Source organism: Aythya fuligula, chromosome 8 (genome assembly GCF_009819795.1).
Source record: "Aythya fuligula isolate bAytFul2 chromosome 8, bAytFul2.pri, whole genome shotgun sequence".
Lineage (NCBI taxonomy): Eukaryota > Metazoa > Chordata > Aves > Anseriformes > Anatidae > Aythya > Aythya fuligula.
In genome coordinates, this window is record NC_045566.1 from 4756182 (window position 1) to 4776902 (window position 20721).

Here is a 20721-nt window from a genome sequence, read left to right on the forward strand (position 1 = left end):
TTTCCCCCTTCGTTTTTTTTTTTTTTTTTCTAAGGGGTGGAAAGGAGCTCGCGAAATAAAAGTGCAGCAACGAGCCGGTGGCTCCCAGAGCGGCCGGGGCGGGCGCGTCGGGAGCCCCCAAGGCAGCGCAGCGCGGAGCCCACCTGCCCCCGGGAGCTGCTCGCCCCTCGCTCCGCACCTCTCCCCCGGCACCCAGCCGCCCTGCTAGGCGCACGCCGAGGCTTTTCTCCTTCCCTTCGACTTCTCCTCCAGGACTTTTCCACCGCCGCTGGGACAGCCGCAAACTTTTTCTTTTTTTTTTTTTTTTTTTTTTTTTTTTCTTCTTTCCTCCCTTCCCTCCCACCTTCGCTGGTGGTTTTGTGCTTTTTTGTTGTTGTTGTTGTTGTTTTGCTCTTTTTTTTTATTTTTTAAACTTTGTTGTTGCTATTATTTATTTATTTCGGGGGAAGACCCGCCTGCGTTTCAACCTCCCGTGGCCCCAGCGGAGAGGCCGGGAGCGGCTCCGGCAGCACCTCCCCGGCGCACCGCGTGCGAGCCCGGCCCGGCACGGCTCGGCACGGCTCGGCTCGGCCCGGCACGGCACGGCTCGGGCTTTCGCCCCCGATAATGCAGAGCTACAAGTACGACAAGGCGATCGCGCCGGAGAGCAAGAACGGGGGCAGCCCGGCGCTGAACAACAACCCGGCCAAAGGCAGCAGCAAGAAAGCCCTGCTCATCTGCCTCGACTTCCTCTGCCTCGTCATGGGTGAGCACGGCGCCCCAGCCTTCCTCTCCCCTCTCCTCCTCATCCTCTCCCCGGGTCCCGCTGGGGAGGGAGGTTCGGGGCTGAGCCGAGCCGAGCCGGGCCGGGGCCGCGCCGCTTCCCGAACAAAAGCGGGGCCCTACGGAAGGCGGGGGGGGGGGTGAGAGAGAGACACACAAGCTTGGGAAGTGTGCACAACCCCCCGAGCTAGCTCTTTTTGCAATTTATTTAACTTTGTTAAAGCCCAAACTTGTTTAACTCTGCGGCCCCGCGCTGCCGTGCGCTCCCCCGGCGCTGGGAGTGCCCTCGGCAGGGTCCCCGCAGCCCCCCGGGGGCTGCGGGCTCCAGGTGGAGGCAGTGCTGGGGGGCTCCGGGGACAGGGAGCAAAGCTTTGACTCTGCTCTGTGCTGGGTGGGGTGGTGGTGCTGCCTCCCTCCATCTCCCTTGGTTGTTTAAAAAGCTGCTTTGAAGCTCGTCCGGGCATCTCCCAGTGCCTGGAGGAGCCCCAGCCTCAGCCCGCTGGTCTTTTTGGAAGTGGTGGGGCAGGCACAGAAACTGTCAGCGCTCTGCCTCCGAAAAGCCTTCGCATGCCAAAACATCAACCGGTCAATTATGGCTGCGATGCCGAATATTTAATTGACAGACGCAGGCAGGGGAAATCAACTGGCTTCCAACAAAGAGATTAATAACGCAACAGCACGTGAGTTTAATACTCCAGACACCACAGTCTTTAAAACAATTGTTTCTGCTTAGGGCCCGTTTTTTTGAGGACTGTCAGTTTGATTTAATTTTTCTGTAGTTTATTGATCATCTGGTGTATATTACGAGGCACTAATATATTAAGAAGAGAGGCATGGTTTTCTCTTTATATTCCCACAAGAATAGGGGCCAGTGCAGAAAGCTTCATCTTGTATCTGGAAAAAATAAAAATACTCGGTATCCTCTATGTGAAACTAACGTAAGCAGAAATGTAGCTTGACTTACCTCACTTACTGAAACAGGAGGTTGGATTCCTAGTAAAACAACTCCTAGGAGTCAGAACTTTTAAACTTTTATTTACTCAAGTTTTCTTGACTTTAGGCATTCCTGGCATGAGTAAGTGCTATTTGAATGGGTAAAGGACTTTTGTTGTTGTGTATTGTTTTTTTCCTTCTCTAGACTAAGGGTCCAAAATGAAAAAGCAATTAGTTGACATGTGTTATTCTACTTGTGATGGTTTTGGTAAACAGAACTTATCAAGCATCACTGGAAGGTATTGTTAGCAGTGAATAATGTGATACACCAAAAGCCGTGATTGTTGCTTTGTTTCACGTTACTGCAGGTGGAAATCAGAGAGTAAACACAAGGGTTGTTTTTAGGGTGAGGAATGTTTGAAAGTAAGAGCATGAATTCAACAGCTGAAGGAGAGAGCTTTGGTCTGGCTAATGACATGCAGGTGAAGAGCACTGGTGGGACGTGCCAAGGGAGGTGATTATGTGATGGAGAGGCCGGGGTGTGTGTTTGTGGATGGGCTTTTCAAATCCACCCAGCCCAGCAGTATGGGACCTGCTGGTGGATGTCTTTGCATGAGTTGCTGTGAAAGCCAGCTGCCCTGCTCGCAGGAGGCTTGGCATGCTCTTCTCTCTGCCTTCCTCTAGGGAAAACTAAGAGTTCGCAGTTTTCCAGGCACTTGATTCCTATTTTTCTTTGTCACAAGGAAAACACTTTGGAGGTGAGGGAGGAAAAATAAGTGCTCTAGCTGAAGCCTGGAAGAGGAACCTGGATGGTTACAAGATGAGGGGTATTTACATGTCCAGTAAAGAAATAGAGTCCTACGTAAGCTAATGAGAAGCAGAGTTGGGTGAAATGATTTGTTTTAAGGTGGATGCACTGAGCCAGGGTCTTCTGCTGGTGCACGTAGGCATGGCCAATGGCCTCCAGTGCAGTTAAAGTGAGTTACGCCCCTTGAGTGGCTGCCCAAACACCTTCGGAGTAACAGGGAAACAGAAGGCTTTTCTCATTTGAAGACCACTTTAGGAAATATTAAAAGCGGTCATTTGATTTGCAGAGGGCTATGACGATGCATTGGCTTCTGCTGCAGTTATTTTGCTGTAAGTCTGCCCTGAGTCAGTATTCTATGGGGAGAAATGAAAAGAATAAGCTATGGCTGAAATGCCTTTCAGAAATGACACATGCTTTTTGTGAGGCAGCAGATGTGTACAAACTCTTCTTTGTTTACATACAAATTTAACCAAATTACCCAGAAGACAATTATCATAAACATCTCAGAAAGTTAAAATAAGTAAAGCAGCGCTATCAGGAGCTTCCTCCAGCTTTAATTTGATGCAAGGTGTTAGAAAGATCCACTTTGTCTTTCATCGTCATTACAATGGTTATCTTGATAGCAAATGCATGAGGGGAAGATTAGTATCTCTGTTCCTCGGGGATGGTGGGGAGCAGTTGTCAATCCATTGATGGGAGCACGTTGCTTTGGCAGCTGCCAGAGCATTGCTGGTGGGGTGGGCTTCGTGAAGATCTGACAAACCAGATCACCCTCAATTTCCCCCGCATTTCCAGCTTGGATTGGGCTAAATATTTCTGAATACCCCGCTCCTGATGAGTGCACTCTGCCTATGAATGTGCCAAGCACCCATACTGACAAATCTCCACTTCCTTGCACCAACGAGAGGTTTCATCACAGATACCGTGAACATCCCAGAAACTGTGTCAGAGTTCAACTGGGTAAAAGAGGCAGAAAAGAACTGAATGTGCATTTAAACCAGGTCATTTGAGGGGGGGAAAATAACTTTCTCCATCTGCTTCCTCTTCTCGGGATGGCTCTGTTTAGAGAATTAGAAGATGCTTCCTGAAATTGTTAGGGCCACAGGCAAGCCTGGTGGTTTGGAAGAGTCCTGCTGGTCACCACGACACATCTGAAAATGTGGCTGAGGAGCTCGGCCTGGGGGGCTCAGCTTGGCCCCGCTAAGACAGTCAGTGGCATGGGTTGAGGAGCAACGGGAGAGTTTTTGAGGAAGGCTCTGATGTGAGGACCTCACGCCACCTACAGTGGTCGCCCTGGTTGCGAGCAGCTCAACCAGCCATCACCTTTCTGCATGGGACGTGGGCCCAGTGGGGCAAGTCCTCCTATCCCGACCCTTCAGGTGGGATGTCTTGGAGGCTGTTCCCATGGAAGTAGCATCTAGGGTTAAATTTGCTCCTCTCAGTCCTGCTTTTTTTTTTTTTTGCATTAGGCAAACTGTGAGCAGCCACCTGTGCTCTGCTGACAGGCGCCAAGCCGAGCGTTTCATCTCAGAAGAGGGGAAGGCTGCGTCAGCAAGGCCAGCAGGGCACGCTAGGGTCTTCAGTAGCTCGTGTTTTTGCAGCTTGCGCAGGTACAGCAGCTTCCCAAACGTCCTGCTTGTGCTATAAAATAGAGGGGTTTCATCTGGCTGACCCGCTTCCTCTGCTTGTGGAAGTCAGGCTTATGGGCATGTGTATTTAGGGCTGGTGAGATGTAAAGCACGCTTAACTTACCATGCTTCTCATCCTCTGTCTCTAATTGAATTTTTTCTTTTTTTGCCAGTCACAGTTAGTCAACACAACACAAGTTTTACTGCCTTCAGGAAGTTTTGAAGCAACAGATTGATAGGCCTCTTACGCCCTTAATATCTCTTCAGCTTTCTCACAAATTTGGCATCTCTTCTGTTGTGAGTCTGATGCTAAAATGAACTTTGAAAGTAAATATTTATGCTAGCAGGACCTTGAAATGTTTATGTAAGCGGGGATATAATCTTGTAATTTGGGCTAACAGTTTAGGTTACTCTTAACTCTCGTCTGTGTAGAAAATTGTGTTGTTGTCCAGCTTCCAGAAGCAAAAAAGGCTTGAGTTCCACCTGAACCCCTGCCATGCCATCACAAAAATTGGCACAAACAGGCCTGGGTTTGTCATTTAATTGTAAGGAGTGGGAGGAATTAAAGATGAGGGATGAGGTTAGAGTTCTTTGGAGGCTGTAAAGTTGAATCCGATGAGCTAAGCAACTCTGTTTTGTTTGGGTTGTTTTTTGTTGTTTTGTTTTTTTACGACTACCCTGCCATGCAGGGCGTGCAGATGTGCAGGTAACATCTTCCTATAGGTACCTGAAAAACTGCTGACTCAGCTGTTTCTTATTTTTGGTGAGGGACAATGAGCTCTGGCCACACTAAACCAGCCAAGCAGTCCCAGTGCCTTGGTGGTGTCTTCTCCATGCCTTCCCTGGGCTGGGGAGGTCTGGGCCTGCACCACACGGCAGAAGCTGTGTGGGTGGAGAGCCGTCATCGTGCTTGGAGCATCCCTAAATCAGGTTTGGTTGTTGGTGTTTACGTATTGCTTCTTTTCATCCTGGTAGGAGCTCCTCATGGCAGAGGTCTGTCACGAAGCAGCAGGGTCTGTCTCAGGGATGGATGCTGTGGAAGTGCTCTGGTGAATGCAGGTTTGCAGGGGAGGCATCTTGGTAAGGGGCTGTATGGCTGCATCCCATTGTACCTTGATTGGGATGCTTCTTCTAAAAAATTTTTCAAGACTGAACCAGCAATCAGCATCCAAGCATGATATCCATCCTCAGTTTTTGCCCCTTTTTTGGAGGACAGAAAGAGCAAAAGATGACTGGAAGAAAATATGAGAGAAATGTTTTGGAGGTGTTTAAAATATTTTTTTCTTTTGTGTGCGTGTGTTGACTTTATAAAAACTGAAACAAAAAGTATCAAGAGCAGGTTATTAGTGACAATTATACCTGAGGTGTTAATTGCAGAACAAGGAAGTGCTGTACCTATGGCAGACCGAGTCCTCGGGGGTATAAATCTGCTTGCTTTCCTGAGTTGGTGGAATTCAGCCAGGCTGAAGATGTGTCTCCAGGAAAGCAGGATTACGTGCTACTGCTTCGTGGCCAGGAGTGCTTTGAATCTTGTGTACCTGCTGCTGAGACAGGCAGGAGATGGGATCGCAATTACAGTAGACGACATTTTTTTTTTTAATCATATCTGTTTGTAGTGAGCACAGAAAATAATATAAACATCGCTCCCAGATCAAACAGATTATTTTTATACCCTTTAAAACTCGATTTAATATGCATACCTTTCTGGGGCTGTCTTGGTCTGACTTTGTTTGCCTAGATACAGGTTGACAGTACATCCTCCAGATGCTCGTGCCTCCATAGACCGCCCAGAAATGGTTTGCATACTTGAGCTAGGAAGGCTGTTCGCATGCCTCCATCTCTGTCTGAAATGAGTTAAAAGAGGGGAAAAAAAAACACCCCAGCCCTGTTCTGTAGCTTGCTGTGGAGGAGCAGACTCCGTCCTCTCCGTTTCATTCATACAATGCTCCCGCTTCATCCGTGGCAATCCAGGAGGGACCGTTGTGGTCGCCCGGTCTGCCTTCGCCTCGAACAAGGGCATGCCTGTTGAAGGCAGCGTGGGGAGAGGCAGCAGCCTCCAAGCCCTCCTAGCCTAGCCTCAATGCAGCCAGCTCTGAGAGCTGCAGCTTCCCCGGGGAATGTGTCACGGGGGGAACAGGGAACCCCCCTCCCCGGATGCCAGCTGGGGGCTGGGTATCATTGCCCTGTGTTGTGGTGTTTTGGTGCTTAGGGCCCTGGCTGCTGCAGTTATGCTGCTTTTTTTGATAGCTCAGGTTTCATGTTTAAAAAAAACAACATGTGACCCAAGTGAATGATAATGCCTCAGAAGAGCAGTGACTTGAAGAATCCAGCATTTATGCTGTAATGGTAAAGTCTAAAGTTGTTTTTCTGAATACACTTCATGATTCGTATATTCTTTGGGTGGCTGGTGTGGCAGAGCAGTGGGAACTGGTTCAGCAGAGGCTAACGGAGCCCTCTGTGCCTCCAGCACTATGACTCTGCCCTGTGCCCCTGCCCAGATTTCTGTCAGGCTGGAGAGGTCTCACCAAAAGCTGGGATGAGGATGCCCCATGCACCGTCTCCTGAGGGCTCAGTGTGATCCCTTTCACAGAAGGACATTCGTATCCCAGTCAGAGCCACCCCATCCTTTTTTCCATTTCGCTCTCTCTCGTGACACCTATTTGCAGAAGCACGATCCGCTCCACGATTTTAGCACACGAAAAGCTCCTCAGTGTAGATCAGGTGTCCGCGTGCAGGGTTGTGTTGGGGCAGCTGTTGGGAGGTCGTGCTCAGGAATTCTCCTGAGCAGGAAGGATGCTGCCAAGAAAGAGGAGTTTAAAAGTGTCTTCATGGAGTTTCCTGACGCAAACCACTGGAAAACTTGCCTTAAGTTTATCACCAAGACAATGTATTAAAAAGCTTGAAACTTAGGTTGGCCAGGCAGCTCTAGGTGCCAGAAATATATTTAAACTCTTGTACTTTCAAGTTGGTCACGTAAGTGGGCTTGTTTTTCACATGCGTTGGATGTTTTGAGGACAGAGGGTTGAAAACCGACTCTCCGCGTCAAGTAAATATTACAAGCAGAGCCTGTAACCTAACTCCGGAGCTCCTGATGTTCTGAGGCTGCCTGTGCTCTTTGTGCTGGGTGTTCCCATTCCAGTGCTGCCTGTATGTAGCTTGCACCTTTCCGCGAACTTGTCTTATCAGAGCACATGGTGCTCTCCATCAGGAGCTACGGGACTGGGCTGGGGCTGCTAGCCAAAGCCCAAATGGAGCTGCGTGTGGTCTGACTGCTGCTGACACTGAATCACTGGAGAGCATTTGTAATCCTCTAGTACTTTCCCATCATTTTCCATCCCTTGCCCCAAAAGGATGCGGCAACTACACTGAGCACAGCACAGAAGCTTGGGAGATGACTGCAGCCTTCTGCTAAAGCACACCCATGGGTCTAGTCTGCAATGGCCGAGACACAAATTGAAGATGGATTGGCAGTGCTCTTGCTTGGTTTAGGCTGGAAAAACCCGGGCCTTGCCCTGAACAGTGCCGGCAGCTGTGGCACGGAGGTGTCCTACATGGCACTGAGGGTTTGCAGATGGCTGAACCTCTTGGGGTTGCTTCAGCTTGCCGATCGGAGGAGCTGAACACAGTGTGGTGCTCCTTTCCACGAGGTTAAACAGAAAAAGTGAAAGTCCCTGGTTAGTGGTTTTGGGCAGACATCCCTCTTGAAGCAAATGATGATCCCTCTGAGAGCTTGCTTTTCCCCACGGTGTCAGGGTTGTAGCCTGCTGCCATGCAGAGGAAGCAACAAGCTGCATTCCCTGTAATTAGCTTTCATCTGGTTTTACTGTAAATTAGCGAGAATGACGGTCACTTTTTGAAAGCTTTTACAGCAGTGCCCTTCATCTGATTGTGCATGTGTTGGAGGAAGGCACCGCAAGCAGACATTAATTCCACTGCCATTAATCCAGTGTGTGCTTATTCATGGCTGAGACATCGCATGCCTCGGGACGAACCACTGCATTTGAAAGCTGCTGTGACAAGCGGGGTCTGGGCTTCCTGGCCTGGGAAGTTATTCCCCACCTCTGTTCTGGGGTGGTTTGATGCTCTTTTCTCAAAGCCCAGCCCTGCTGGTCTTTCCCACTGATGTTGTCTGCGAGGTCTCTGCTGCAGCAGCGCAGTGGCCGTGGCAACCGCTCCTGCACCCCAAGTATTTCAGCACAGAAGAGCTTTGAGGCTTTCCAAGGCTTTTTGTTAGGCCCACCACTCTCCAAAGTGATAGTTTCCAAAGGGAAAGCCAAAAATATCTCTCAGAATGCTGCTTAGCGAACAGCGGGTACGTTTATTTTCCCGAGTGATGCTCGTGGGTTATTTTGGATGATGGTGAGCCGGCGACAGGCAGCAAGGCTCCTCTGAAGCTGATAGCTGTGACTCGGTTTGGTGCTATCAGGTTTCTGAAGCAGCCCTTTGATCAGTGATTAGATGGCCCTGGCTTTTTGCAAAGCTGCTGCTCCCTTTGGCTCCTGGGTTTCTGCCCTGGACCTCAAAGACCCAAAGGAATGATCCCTGTGCAGAGCCTGCTGTCCTTCCTTGTGGCCGGGGAGGTTTGTGCCTCTTGATGTAGGGAACATGAAGGAGCATCCGCCCCCATGGGTGAGGAGCAGGAGCACAATGAGGGCACTCCTCAAAGGCCAAATTTCCATTACAGATGTGCCCAGCTGCCTGGTGGGGTTTGCAGAGCTAACGGGGTACCTCTAATTCCTGATCATTTCATGTAGGCTCAAGGCCTCTGCCAGGGCCTCGCCGGGTAGGGAGGCAGCTTTTGAATGCTGATCCTCAGCCATGTGCCATCCAGGAGGAAGTCTGTGGCTCTTGTGGCCAGGCCGAATCCTGTCCCTAGGATATGTGTGCACCTGCCCCTGAAATTTCCACCTTGGTTCCTATGTGAACGTAGCTAGGTGGCCCCCCTTGCACGCTTCCCACTTCTGCAGAAAAGGGAAGCAGCCTTGGATCACCAGCTGCAGCTGGCTCGGCCCTTCCCCAAACCAGGGCTGAGGCTTTTCTTGGTAAGGGTGCATGGGAAGAGGTGTGCTGAGAGGTCTACCAACCGATAACAAGAGGCACAGGTGGATAGTTCACAGAAGAAGGGGTTGGAGGGTGTTTTTGCTTCCTCAGAACTGCCAAGCTAAGGAGAATTTCCTTTTTCTGCATAGCAATACAAGGCTGTTTTCAGTAGAGGCCTGCCTTTTTTCTTATTTTCTTATAAAAGTTTGCAGCATCAGTGACTATCTCATAAAATAATCCCATTTATTTTCACCCATAATCCAGGATAAGTTTCTTTTTCTTTCATTGCCTAACACTCCCCATTTCTTGACCCTCCCTGTTGCGTTAGCATGCAGTGGTCATTCTGCTGCAGCTCCCACAAAGCAGCAGAAAACCAAGGTAACAGCAACATTTTGAGTGAAGGGGATGAAATGTGGAATAGGTTCAGCGTATTTCTTTGTCATTGTTGGAGTCCTATTCAGTCTGGAGCTGAATAGGAGGCTGATTAGCATGTGGAAGCATTTCTAAAGCATTGGTCTGGGGAGGGTTGGTTTTTTTGTGTTTGTTTTTTTTTCTTCCTTAAAGGAGAAGTTTTGTGGCATTTATTTTTCTTACTGAGCTGGCATGAATCTTTGTGAAATGCAAAACCATGGAAAAGTCAAATAGCATTTTAGAGAGAGCCTGTTTTGATAAATTATCACATGCACGGGCACAAAGAAGTTCTGCAATGCCTAAAGTTGCTGCAGGGTCTATGGGTGCCACATTTTTGAAATGGTCAGATGAGTGGGAGTGAGTTTGACCATAGGATGCATCTGGATTGCAGATATGAGACTTTGCTTTTGCTCTTGCTGAAGTCATCTGCAAAACTGGATGTTGCTTTACGAATGCAGGATTGGGTCCACAGTCTGAAAATCCACCTGCTTGAACGCTCAGCATTTTGCTTTCACAGGGAAAGATATAATGCTGAGGTCGATGAAAAAGCTCACTGCAAGTGGAAAACCAGCTTTTCCCAGTGATATTGCTTCAGGTTCTGGGTGTGGGGTTTCAGGGAAGAAAGTTCGTTTTCCCTTTGGCATTGGCAGAGTTACCCACGTGGAGGGGAAACCTGCTGCACCGTCCCTTGCTTTGTGCTTAGGTGACACCAGAGTCACCACAGGACTTGGTGCTGGCACACCAGGGGACTTCTTGGGCGAGTTGCAGCCCTTTGCTGTGAGGTCTGGTGTGCTTAGCTCCAGGTAACTGCAATTATTGCCTCGCTGCCATCTGTGCTGCAGGGCCTCAGCTGGGGCTGTGCTAGTGCAGAGGTCCTGTCCTGGATGCACTGCATCTTCTCGTCCTAGGGGCACTGCAGGATTTTCGGGGTGCTTGCAGACCTAAAGAGAGATAGGAGACCAAGTTGCATGCTGCATCTGTGTGGGTTTAGCACACTTGTTCCCCCGAGCTTGCAGACAGAGTGGGTTAGTACAGGAAAGTGGATTTAACATCCCATTGAGAATCTGCTGCAGCTCGCTGCTGTGTCTTCACGCAGCCTAATGAATCCTGATTAAAGCTGCTGTTTAATTAAGGAGAACTTAGCTCCTCTGGTCACAACTCACGATTAAAGGACTGTTTGAAGTAATTCTGCAATACTTTTCCCCCCTCCTCCTTTAACGTGAAGAAAGCTGCTAGCGCCGTACGTGCCCCAGCGCCGAGGTTTTGAACGTTATTACAGGACCGCAAACCTGCTGGCGAATCTGGCTGCTGCCAAGGCACCCGAACATTAAAAAGCCCTGCAGAGGGGTGGGAGGGAGTTCAATCTCAGGATACGCTGATTTGGAAAGGGAATCCAAACAAAGAGGCTTTTCAGCAGAGGCTGAGACTTGGCTTCTCTCAAGGGCAGTTTGGGCTTGGGGAAGCATCCGGGAGGCAGTGAGCAGCGCGGGAGTGCGCGAGCTGGATGCGGCGCGGTGTAAGGTTTCCCAGCACAGCGTGGTTTTGTGTTACAGGCTGGGGACCTGCCTGTAAGTGCTCCCCTCTCTTCTTTTTTTCTCTTTTCCCCTTTATTTCTGTTGGAAACAAAGGGGAGGTTTAGGCTCTTCTTTTTTTTTTTTTTTTTTTTTTTTTTAAAGAGAGGGAAAATAAAGGTCCTTGCCTCCAGCTCCCGGAGTTTTGGTGCCGAAGAGGAACCTGGTGGTGTCTCCAACCTGGAGAAACCCTTTGCTGGGGGGACAGGACCTTGGTGGGCAAGTGTTTGGCTCAGACAGGGAGAAATGGATACCAGGACACCTTCATGATAAAGTGGGATGTGCATCCACAAGGCGCCCCACTGCTGTTGTGCTGAGGGCAGGGCACTCCACGGCCCACAGTGCAAGCCCTTTCCCTTTTGGTGGCACCTCCAAGTGCCACTGAGCTTTTAAGAAATGTCAGGAAGAGCAGAGTGGAGAGGAGGTGCTACCAACCATCTCAACCAACCAGTCATTTTTTTTATTTTTATAGGCACCAGATGGTTTTAATAGAGGAAAGCTGAACTTCTTATGACCCTTCCCCACAGACGCTGTTTGTTGTTTTGTAATTGTGGCCAGGATAAAACCGTGTCCCAGGACCTGCCGCGAGGGTGAGGGCTTGGTGCCTGGTGCCTTCTTCTCTCACCTCACCATGTGCCCTCCCCACTGCCCCATGCCCCTCTCCCTGCCCTGCCTCCAAATTATCTGGGGGAAGCTGCTGGCCGTGAAAGACTTGAGGCTTTCCACCCATCCCCGTGTAAAGAGATTAGCAATAGTACAAATCAGAGAAAACTGAAACATCTCAAAGCAAAGCGCAAGGAAGCAATAAAACGTCAGGCCATGTTTTCCCTTCTAGTTGATTAAAAATGCTTCTGATAAGCAAGAAAGCTTTCCTGGCTGGACAAGATCTGTATCGTGTCAAATGCACTGAAAGGTTTATTAGGAAGATAAAGTGGTGTGAGCGTTGGGCTGTGCTTGCAGCCCGCCGGTGTCAGCGCTGAGTTACCCTGTGGGGCTGAAGGCTTTTTGCAGTGGTATGGGGGGAAGGAGTGTGATGGGAGAATTGCTCGCCCTATGGAGAGGGGGAAATACAAATGTAGGGAAATAGGGGTTTCTGGAGGGATGGTGGGAGACATGGGCGTCTGCATGCTTAAAAGCTGTTGGAAAATTTTGTATAGAAATTGGCTGTTGGGTAAAGGTAGAAGAGCAAAATTTATCAAATTACTGCTAATGAGGGCCTCTGGGTGCTATATCCATAATGCAACCAAACCATGATTTTTGAGTGCATAGCTCTCCCGTGACTGATGCCTCCAGGAGCAATGTTCCACCAGGGCTGACCAGTTCTGCAAATTCCCTCTCAACACGTCCAGCCTTGTTTCTGGCTAGCAGCCTCAAACCTCCAGTAAATCTGAAATAAAGATCCATAGGGCTCCTGGGCAGAGAGGCAGCCAGGAACAAACTGTTATCCCTATCCCCTTTGCTTTTGTTTCCAATAAGGTTTACTTCTTTGGGAGCAAATGGAAAAATATGTCTTCAGATGCATGTTGAAAAAGTCCCGTGCTTGGCTAGCCCATCTCAGAGACCAGAGACCGTTTTAACAGTTCCAAGCTGTAATGGTCATCATTTTTATCACCCATTTGATGGGTGGTAGGTGATGGGACAGCCTGCTGGCATGCATTTTTGTGGCAGAGAGCTTTGCTGCCCATCTTGTGTGCCACTCGTTTCATGGTGCCTCTGCGGACAGGAGGCCACTGAACCACAGCATGCCAGGGGGAAGAGAGGCTCAGAGGACTTGCCTTGGCTTTTGGAAAGTGTAAAATCAAGTAGGAAAATGAGATGAGGGCTAGGTTTCCTTCTCTCCATGGGAGAACCAGTGGTGGTGCTTGGAGATCTGCTCGACAGAGCGAGGGGCTCGGCAGGCAGAGACCTGCTCCGCTGTGGCTTCCCCTTTGCTTGAGAACTCGATGCCTGTGTTTTCTGCTCAGAGATCAAATACAGGACAAGAATTAAAAAGCAGGAAGACAAAAGATTAGCTTCCGTGCCGTTGTTTGACTTCCCAAGGTTTAATTGCCAAGGGCTGCTCCGGGAGCCAGCTGGCTGTGAAGGGACGCGGATCTCAAGTTAGAGAAGGGCTTTTTTGCTCCCACGATCTGGTAGCTGCTATATTTTCTTTTGCAGGAGATAGAGCTTTGTATATATTTATTCCTCCAGAGGTGAATTATCTTCAGGTACCTGCTTCCTCAATTTCTCCAGTTGCTGTTCAAGCTCCTGCTGTCACTGTTTTACTACCTACATCAGCAAGAGGGTGAAAGCAGCAGGAATGGCAAGTATGGAGTGCAACCTGCACCTTAATTGTAGAGTTTTCCCTCTGTGGAGCAGAAAAGTAGTGTTTATGTGAAGGGAGAACATGATAGGTGGTTCAACTTGCAAGCCCTTGTTGGGGTGAGCGGAAGCAAAAGAGCAGTAATGAACTATTTAATGCCACTCATCCATTTTTTAAAGAAATATGTTTCTGGTGAGCTTTGATGGCTTGTAGTGTAGGAGCAAAACCCCAGTGGTTTCCATCCAGACCGTGCACCAAGGGATGTGCACATCCCCCAGTGACAGCAGGATTAGCCCCACTGGTGTGTGGCCTGGGAGCGAGCTGGACAATCCCAGTTTTGCTGCCAGAACCTCACTTTTACACTAACTCAGAAAGAAGGGAGGAAAAAAAGACCAGCTTACTCCCCCTCCAAAACCAAACAACCAACCTGCCACCCCCCAACAAATGCATGCATTATTTGACATGCTGGCTGTATAAACCTCGACATTAGCTACCTGTGAATCATCCAGCAGCATGTTAATTGGTACCCCTCGGTAGATTAGGATTTGGCATCAGGTCTGCATGTAATTACAAGCCACACACAGAAGGACACAGGCAGCTAATGAACTCCTGCCAAACTCCAGCTCTGCTTCTGCGGCTTTTGAAGTTTGCTGGTCTTTCAGTGTTTTGTATAGCGAGCGCTGAAAGGCATCAAATCACTCCTTTGACAGCGTTTAGAAAGAGCTGGTTTGTTGAATGAGAGAGTCCCTCCAAGCTCTGATCTGAGAACTGGAGCATCTATAGGCGCCTTTCTCACCGGAGCAGTAAATAGGCTGGAAATCGAGGACACCCCCTACGAGCTGCTAAGCTCCTGCCTGGGCAGCAGGAGCCAGGGGGCTCTGGTTGCCACGATGGGCTGCAAGAAAAGAAACTATTTCCATTTAAAAACATCCTTCCAAACAACCATGCCAGTGGTAGAGGGAGAAATGGGCTTTTTCCCAAGCGTCGAAGCGCTTAGAAAAGAGGCTGTGCGAAGTGGGTTGCGGCACATTGCATGGGGCTGAGATTGCAAAGGAGGTGGGAAAAGGGGTGTTGGAGGTTTCTGCAGGTTTTTGTGATGCTGAGCAGTGGCATTGTAGGGTGCCCGGTTCAGAGGCTTGGGGGTGCTTTTCTGTGGCATTTTGTTTCTGTGGTCAGGCCTGAGCCCCTCTCCTCTTTTCATGATGGATGTGACAAAGGGAGCTGTTGAAGGAAAAAAAAACAATTTCCCTGAAAACCTGCAATTTTCAGGCAAACATACCAGGCAAGTTTCATGGCAGTACCATGGTGAAGAGGAATAATGCAACTTGGCACGAAGCCCTTCAAGAAAAAAAAAAAAAAAAATAGGGAAACAGTAGAGCCTTTGTCAAAATTAACCGCAATAAAGAAAAAGGGACTGCCATTCCCTTGGGCTTCTTTAACCTTTTTTCCCCAATTTATTCACACGTTCCTTGACAGCGGGGCAGGGCATTGTTACGAGGGGGCTGGAAAGGGAAATGGGGAGTTATCCATTTTTTGCTCTTAAAGAACACTGTATGCATTGTGTCCCCTGGGTGCGTGTAAATAAGGAGCCTGGATGTTGCCTGTGCTGTTCGGATCCGGCCCCATTTCTGCCCTGCCCTAAGGGAACAGGGCCATGTAGTGTCACCTGGCCACAGAGCTGCTGTTACAGAGAGGTAGTTCATCCCATCCTTGCTGGTAGTACGGGGCAGCCACCTCTGTTGCTCAAGGTGACCACCAAAGTAGCCCATTCACAGCTGTTTTTCACCAAAATATCTTAACCCACACAACTGGGCAGCAAGGCCAAGGCAGAAGCCTTCATGTACAAGGCTTGCCCTCCCTGTAATATGAAGCTCGTATAGTTAACTGCATGATTTTATTTTATTTATATATATTTTTAATATTACCTGGATACCAGCGCAGTCTCAGCTATGTCACACATTGCCGTATATTAGGGTGCCACTCTCATGGTGCGACTTCAGTCAAAGTACAGGAGAGGAAGAAATGAGATAATCCTGGATCTTTTTAACCCATTGGGCATAGGCACAGCCTTGTGGGGCTTTGCCTATGGGACCAGTGAGATTAAACCCCCATCACTTGAAGGGCTCTTGAACCATTTCCACCTGCACTCATGCTTTTTTGATTTTCTTTCAGCGCCGTGCATTATATCCTGGAAAGTGTACCAGATCACGACTACCGAGGGGGAAAAGTTTCATTTCCAGTTAATCAAGGGAGTTGTGTAATACCATTTTCTCCTGGGGAACTTCCAGAAAAAAGGAAAAAAATAAGAGGAGGGAGTATTATATAAAGCGAGTATATTAAGAGGAAATAAATTATGAATTAAAAGTGATTAGTGAACTTTTAAGGAAGAGGTCAGAAGTGCATTTTGGACTACAAACTTCTTAAGCTTTCAGTGCTTGTCTTCGGTTACAGAGTTATAACCCCGCATTATTTGTGCAGGTGGCTGCTGCTGCAAATCCGAAGCAGGATTTTGCATTTACAATAGGTACATTGACAGAACGGGGTCACAAAGCTACTCGCGGCCTCCTCCTGCAAAGGAGCAGTTGCTCCCAAAAACGTGCTCAATTATGGCTGTAGAGCTTGGCCAGGATGCTCCGGGCAAGCAGGGAGGAAGCTCGGGAAGTTTAGCAGATGAATTTTGTTTTGTTTTTGTTTTAAGGGGCCTGATGTGGACCAGGTGAGCTGGCTGTATTCCTGCATTTGCTCCTTTACTGTTTTAAAAAATAATAGGATTTGGTCAACTGCATCACTTTGGCTGCAGCTTTATATTTCCACTGTAAGCTTTTGCTAAGGTTTGTCATGGTTGTGCAATGAAAAGTAGCTTATACCTGGCAGTGTTTGGAGTAGTGAGCTGAGGTAAGGAGTCGCTGCTCATTATTCTTGTATATTAACGTGAGACCTACAGCCCGCAGAATTTTAATTTTGAGTAGGGGGTGGCAGAGTTGAGCAGACCCCTTGTTATAAGGGCAAATTGGAGGGTGCCCATGGCAGTGTGTGTCAGTGGGGCCAGTGCGAGCTCTTCCTCGAAGGCAGACCCAGGGAAGCCGTGGCGAGGCAGAGCTCCTTCCAAACCCCACTGACTGGCAGAGGAAACTGGGCTCGCTTCATTTCTAATTGAAAACATAATGGTCGCCACAGCGTGTTTTTCACACGCTCTGTTTGCCCTGGGTATTGCAGGGTTTGAGGATGTGTTCTTAATTTTTTTCCCCTCTCTATTTGAGCTGGGTCATCCTAGGTCAGACTTGGCATATCTGGAAGGCCTTCCACAGCACTTGGCCATATAGAGGTGCATCAAAAGATCTGATGCCTTGGGTTTTCATGGCACATTGCATTTTTATTTGTTTTTCTAGACAATGTGAGCTTATGGCTTTTTTTCCATCATGCTTGATTGGCGCCGTCTCTGGGTTCCTATTTATAATGTCTTTTATAATCATCCTCTCCAGCTTTTGCGGGTTGGCCAGTCTGGCTTAGATCCGTTCTACCCCACAAATGCAGAATTTTATATGCATCTAGATATTGTGACTTGGATAAGCTTTTGTTCTTATTAACGCATTTTTTAGGTATTAAAAATATATGCACACTTTATATTAAAGCTCTTTTTAATATATCAGCTAACGCCAAACTCCCAGGAGGAACAACTTAACATACTTCTTAGAATTCCTTTCTCTCCTTTTTTCCTTTGTACGTGGTGTTTACTTCTGGAAATAGGTAACAGGTACTCTCTGAAAGAGCAGAATTCCTCCCAGCAACAGCAATGGCAGCGCTCCTGTTCATCTGGAGCCTTTGGAGAGCGAGTGCATGGGTCTGGCACAGCGAGCTCCGGCCACATAAGGAAGCGTTTCCTGCTGGGGTTTCGAATCCAGAGGAATTTGCAGTGCGTGAGAATAATTTCACATTTGGTTTAAAGTATCTGTGACCAAGAGCTTTTCTCTTAATGTCCTCCAGAATGGTTGGGTCAATGAGCGTACTCCAGATAGTACTTATTGCAAAAGATGGGTTGTGCTGCTGAATAATGGTTTTGGTCTCAAGGTAGAGATAGCTGTCAGTCATCCAGTGGCGTTCCTGCCACCGTCACCACTTCCTTTTAGAGGCACTTCTCAAATACCTGTGCGGCTTGGGGTCATAAATATTACAGGGTTGTCCATATAGAAGATGAGTGCTCTTTGCTTTCTTCATTTGCCATTGCTCTCACAGGCATGAGAAGGCATTTTGCCCAGCATTCCTGCATAACCAGCTCTTATTAATGAGGTGTTGTGGGGAACACAACGTAAAGTCTAGAAAATATCATCATCTAGGTCAAAATGAACAATGAACCTGTGTCTGCCCATCAGGAAGCAGACCTGGTAGACCTAAAAATGGTGAGGTTTACATTGTAGTCCCTATGAATTGGCTGAAATAGAACTAATAATTATAAAGTGGATGGAAGCGTCGCTGTCTTGATAGGTAGGAAGAGCACCAGACAGATTGACATAGGCAGCCGCAAAGGTTAGTGTGAGCTACTTGGCAGAACCTACAGCAGGTAGAAAATGGACTAGGGTCTTGGTTCTAGTGGAAATCAGCCCTTTGTGTGTTGGGACTTTTCCAAACGGGTCAAATCAGTGAAATGCCATGCGTACTGCTCCTTGTTTGTAGGTTCTTCGGTATTCTAAAGCAGGTACCTGGTCTACAGTAAAGTCTAGGGTTTGTTTGTACATGTATGTTTAGGGAATCTTCTATCCCCATGCGTTTCTGCGTAGCTGAGTAGTAGAGCCGTAATAGAGTGAGTTGAATGGGAATCTGTTTTGAAAACAAAGACATTAAATGTGTTTCCAAAATACGGGAAGATGCCCAGAGCGGTCTTCTGGACAGCTGGAACCATGGTGAAGAACAATTACAACTGAGCAGCTAATAAAATGTGAGGCTGAAGGTATTGTGCATTTCTGATATTAGCCTTCTGGTGAAGATATGAGCATTAAGTATCCAGGTTCAGTCAAAAAAACATTGAGGGGGCACTCACTGATCCTTTCAAGAACTTTGAAGATCCCAGCATAATTCAGCATGATTCTTCTTTTAGCTGTCATTTGACTATGGATCAGGTTCTTTGAGATGTAGTTTTTGTTGACCAACCTCCTACTGTTTGTTCCTCCATCCGTTTTGTTGGTGCTGGTGCAGAGTCAGGCCCTATAGTGACTGTCAGCATATGCCTGATATGATGAAAACGTGGAAATAGTTTTATTCTTCGTGTTATAAAATTTTATCGGTGTGTACATATATTTGTATCTATATAATGTCAACTGTCTTCAAGAGTCATTCACTCTTGCAGTAGCTGCCAAAGCTTGATGTGTTTATTTCTCATCTGAAGTGCTGCCATTTTCCTCCAAAAGCTGGGGAAGCCAACATTTAAAGCCCCAGTAAAAGCTCACCGTAGCCAAATATAGTTTTATGCATTATAAAATATGTACAAATATTGTAAACCAAATAAGGTTTATATGTACCCAAGATCAGCCACTAAATAGTTCAAATAGAAAGCCTGTCTCTTGCTGGAACCCAAATATTTACACAATGTATCTTGAATGAGGAATTAGATGCCCCACTCAGCCCTGTCAAATTATTTAATGATTTTTTTCACTTACTAAGCTAGACCTGTAATCTACTGAAACCTTAAAAACATGCCCACGGCCTGGACACTGGCAGCCAAACCCATCACAGCGCTAGAAATTATCATTGCTTTGTTGAGATAGCCAGCAACATCCCACTGACCTGCTCTCTTTAAAGAATTTTTTTTTCTGGAAAAAAAAAAAAAACCTACCTCCATCAAAACCAAACTATTAAAAAAAAATAGACTGAGAGGGTGTTTAATTTAGTGCAAAGGTGAAGTTTGGGCTGGGAAGATGAGAGCTACATAGGTGGGTCACTGCCAAAATGGCTCTTCCCCTCCTGCTCCCTCCATAACTTTTCCAATGGGTGGCCAAGGAAAGCTTATCCCTTTATTTTTTTTTTTTCTCATTAAATCCGCACAAGTGCTAACTTTTCAAAGGCTCCAAGATTCAAAGTGCTGTACCCAACACTGAGTCCTTTCTTCTGCCTTTGATTTTCTGCACGTTTCAAGCTGGTCGGAGAGTACATTGGGGTTTTGCAAGGGATTTTGTTTGGGCTCGGCGGTGAGGTTTTAGCTTTCCCCTGCACCCTGCCAGCCTTCCCAGGATTATTGCCTATTAATTGCCTGTTGATAAAGGTGCTGATCAAGGAAAGGATTTTTTTTTTTTCCCTTGGTGCTAGATTTTCCAAACTTGATTGGCTTTATTAAATGGAAAGATAAATAAATTGAAAGCCTCCAATATTAGCATGGGACACCAGCGGTTTGGGGTCACGAAGTCACTTGGACTTCCTCCCAACAAAAGCAACATCATTTTTCAACGTCCAGCCCCGTGGCATCCTGTGGTGCCTCGCACAATTCGTTAGTGTCCACACCTGCTCTGTGCCGCCCTCCACGCGGACCCATGGCAAACCCCTGTGGGTTTGGATGGGGCAGGATCAGCCCCCAGGAGATTTCTGTTATGCTCATGGTTTGGAGCCCTGTTTGATCTCCTGCAGTGTAGTTAGATAAAAGCATGTGGTTGGGATTTCCTTGTTCTGTTATTAAAGCAGAAATTCCCCTTTATGTACGGGGGAAAAAGCCTTTCCTTTACCTTACGAAGGATGTTACAATTCAGAAGGGCAATCTCTGTTCCATTTACCTTTTTTACTTTGGAATAAGCAAATCCCTCTGTTGTACTCTGCCTTGGTTTTATCTGTCTGAAAAATTGGGATAATAATCCCATCTCTGGCTACATGGTCCCATATGAATATGCCAGGGTGGTCTTGATGCATTAGGGGATGGTTCATTGGCTGCTGCGTAAAATATCTCAGCATGGTGATAGCAGTAATAAGAAGGATGTGAAGTCCTTCTGCAGTGCTATTAAAAGTTTTGCAAGTGATCTGAGAACACAGGTGCCTTATAGCGACAGGCAGAATGGCCAAATAGGGCCATTTTAGGAGAAGGTGGACCATCCCTAAGTCAGTGTAATTTTTTGTATGCCTTGTAGGGCTACTGGTCACTTCAGTGCAAATTGCCACTTGTTAGCATGTTCTGAGACGTACCTCATCTATCCTCAGTAGTTCTGTACTGTGGCTGGGGATGGGAAGTGGGAAGGGTGGAGGAGATGGGAAGTGGTAGAGGTTGGAAAGTCAGCACCATTGCGGGCAGTT

General features: G+C 47.6%; 1 protein-coding gene across 1 annotated transcript in view; it reads left to right on the top strand.

Moving 5' to 3' along the window:
• Positions 1-393: 393 nt before the first annotated feature.
• Positions 394-20721, top strand: part of PLPP3 (phospholipid phosphatase 3) — a 41035-nt gene continuing 20707 nt past the window's right edge. The window contains exon 1 of the mRNA XM_032192534.1: positions 394-745. Within this exon, the coding sequence (XP_032048425.1) occupies positions 607-745 (139 nt within the window). The 5' untranslated portion in view covers positions 394-606. The remainder of the gene's footprint in view (positions 746-20721) is intronic.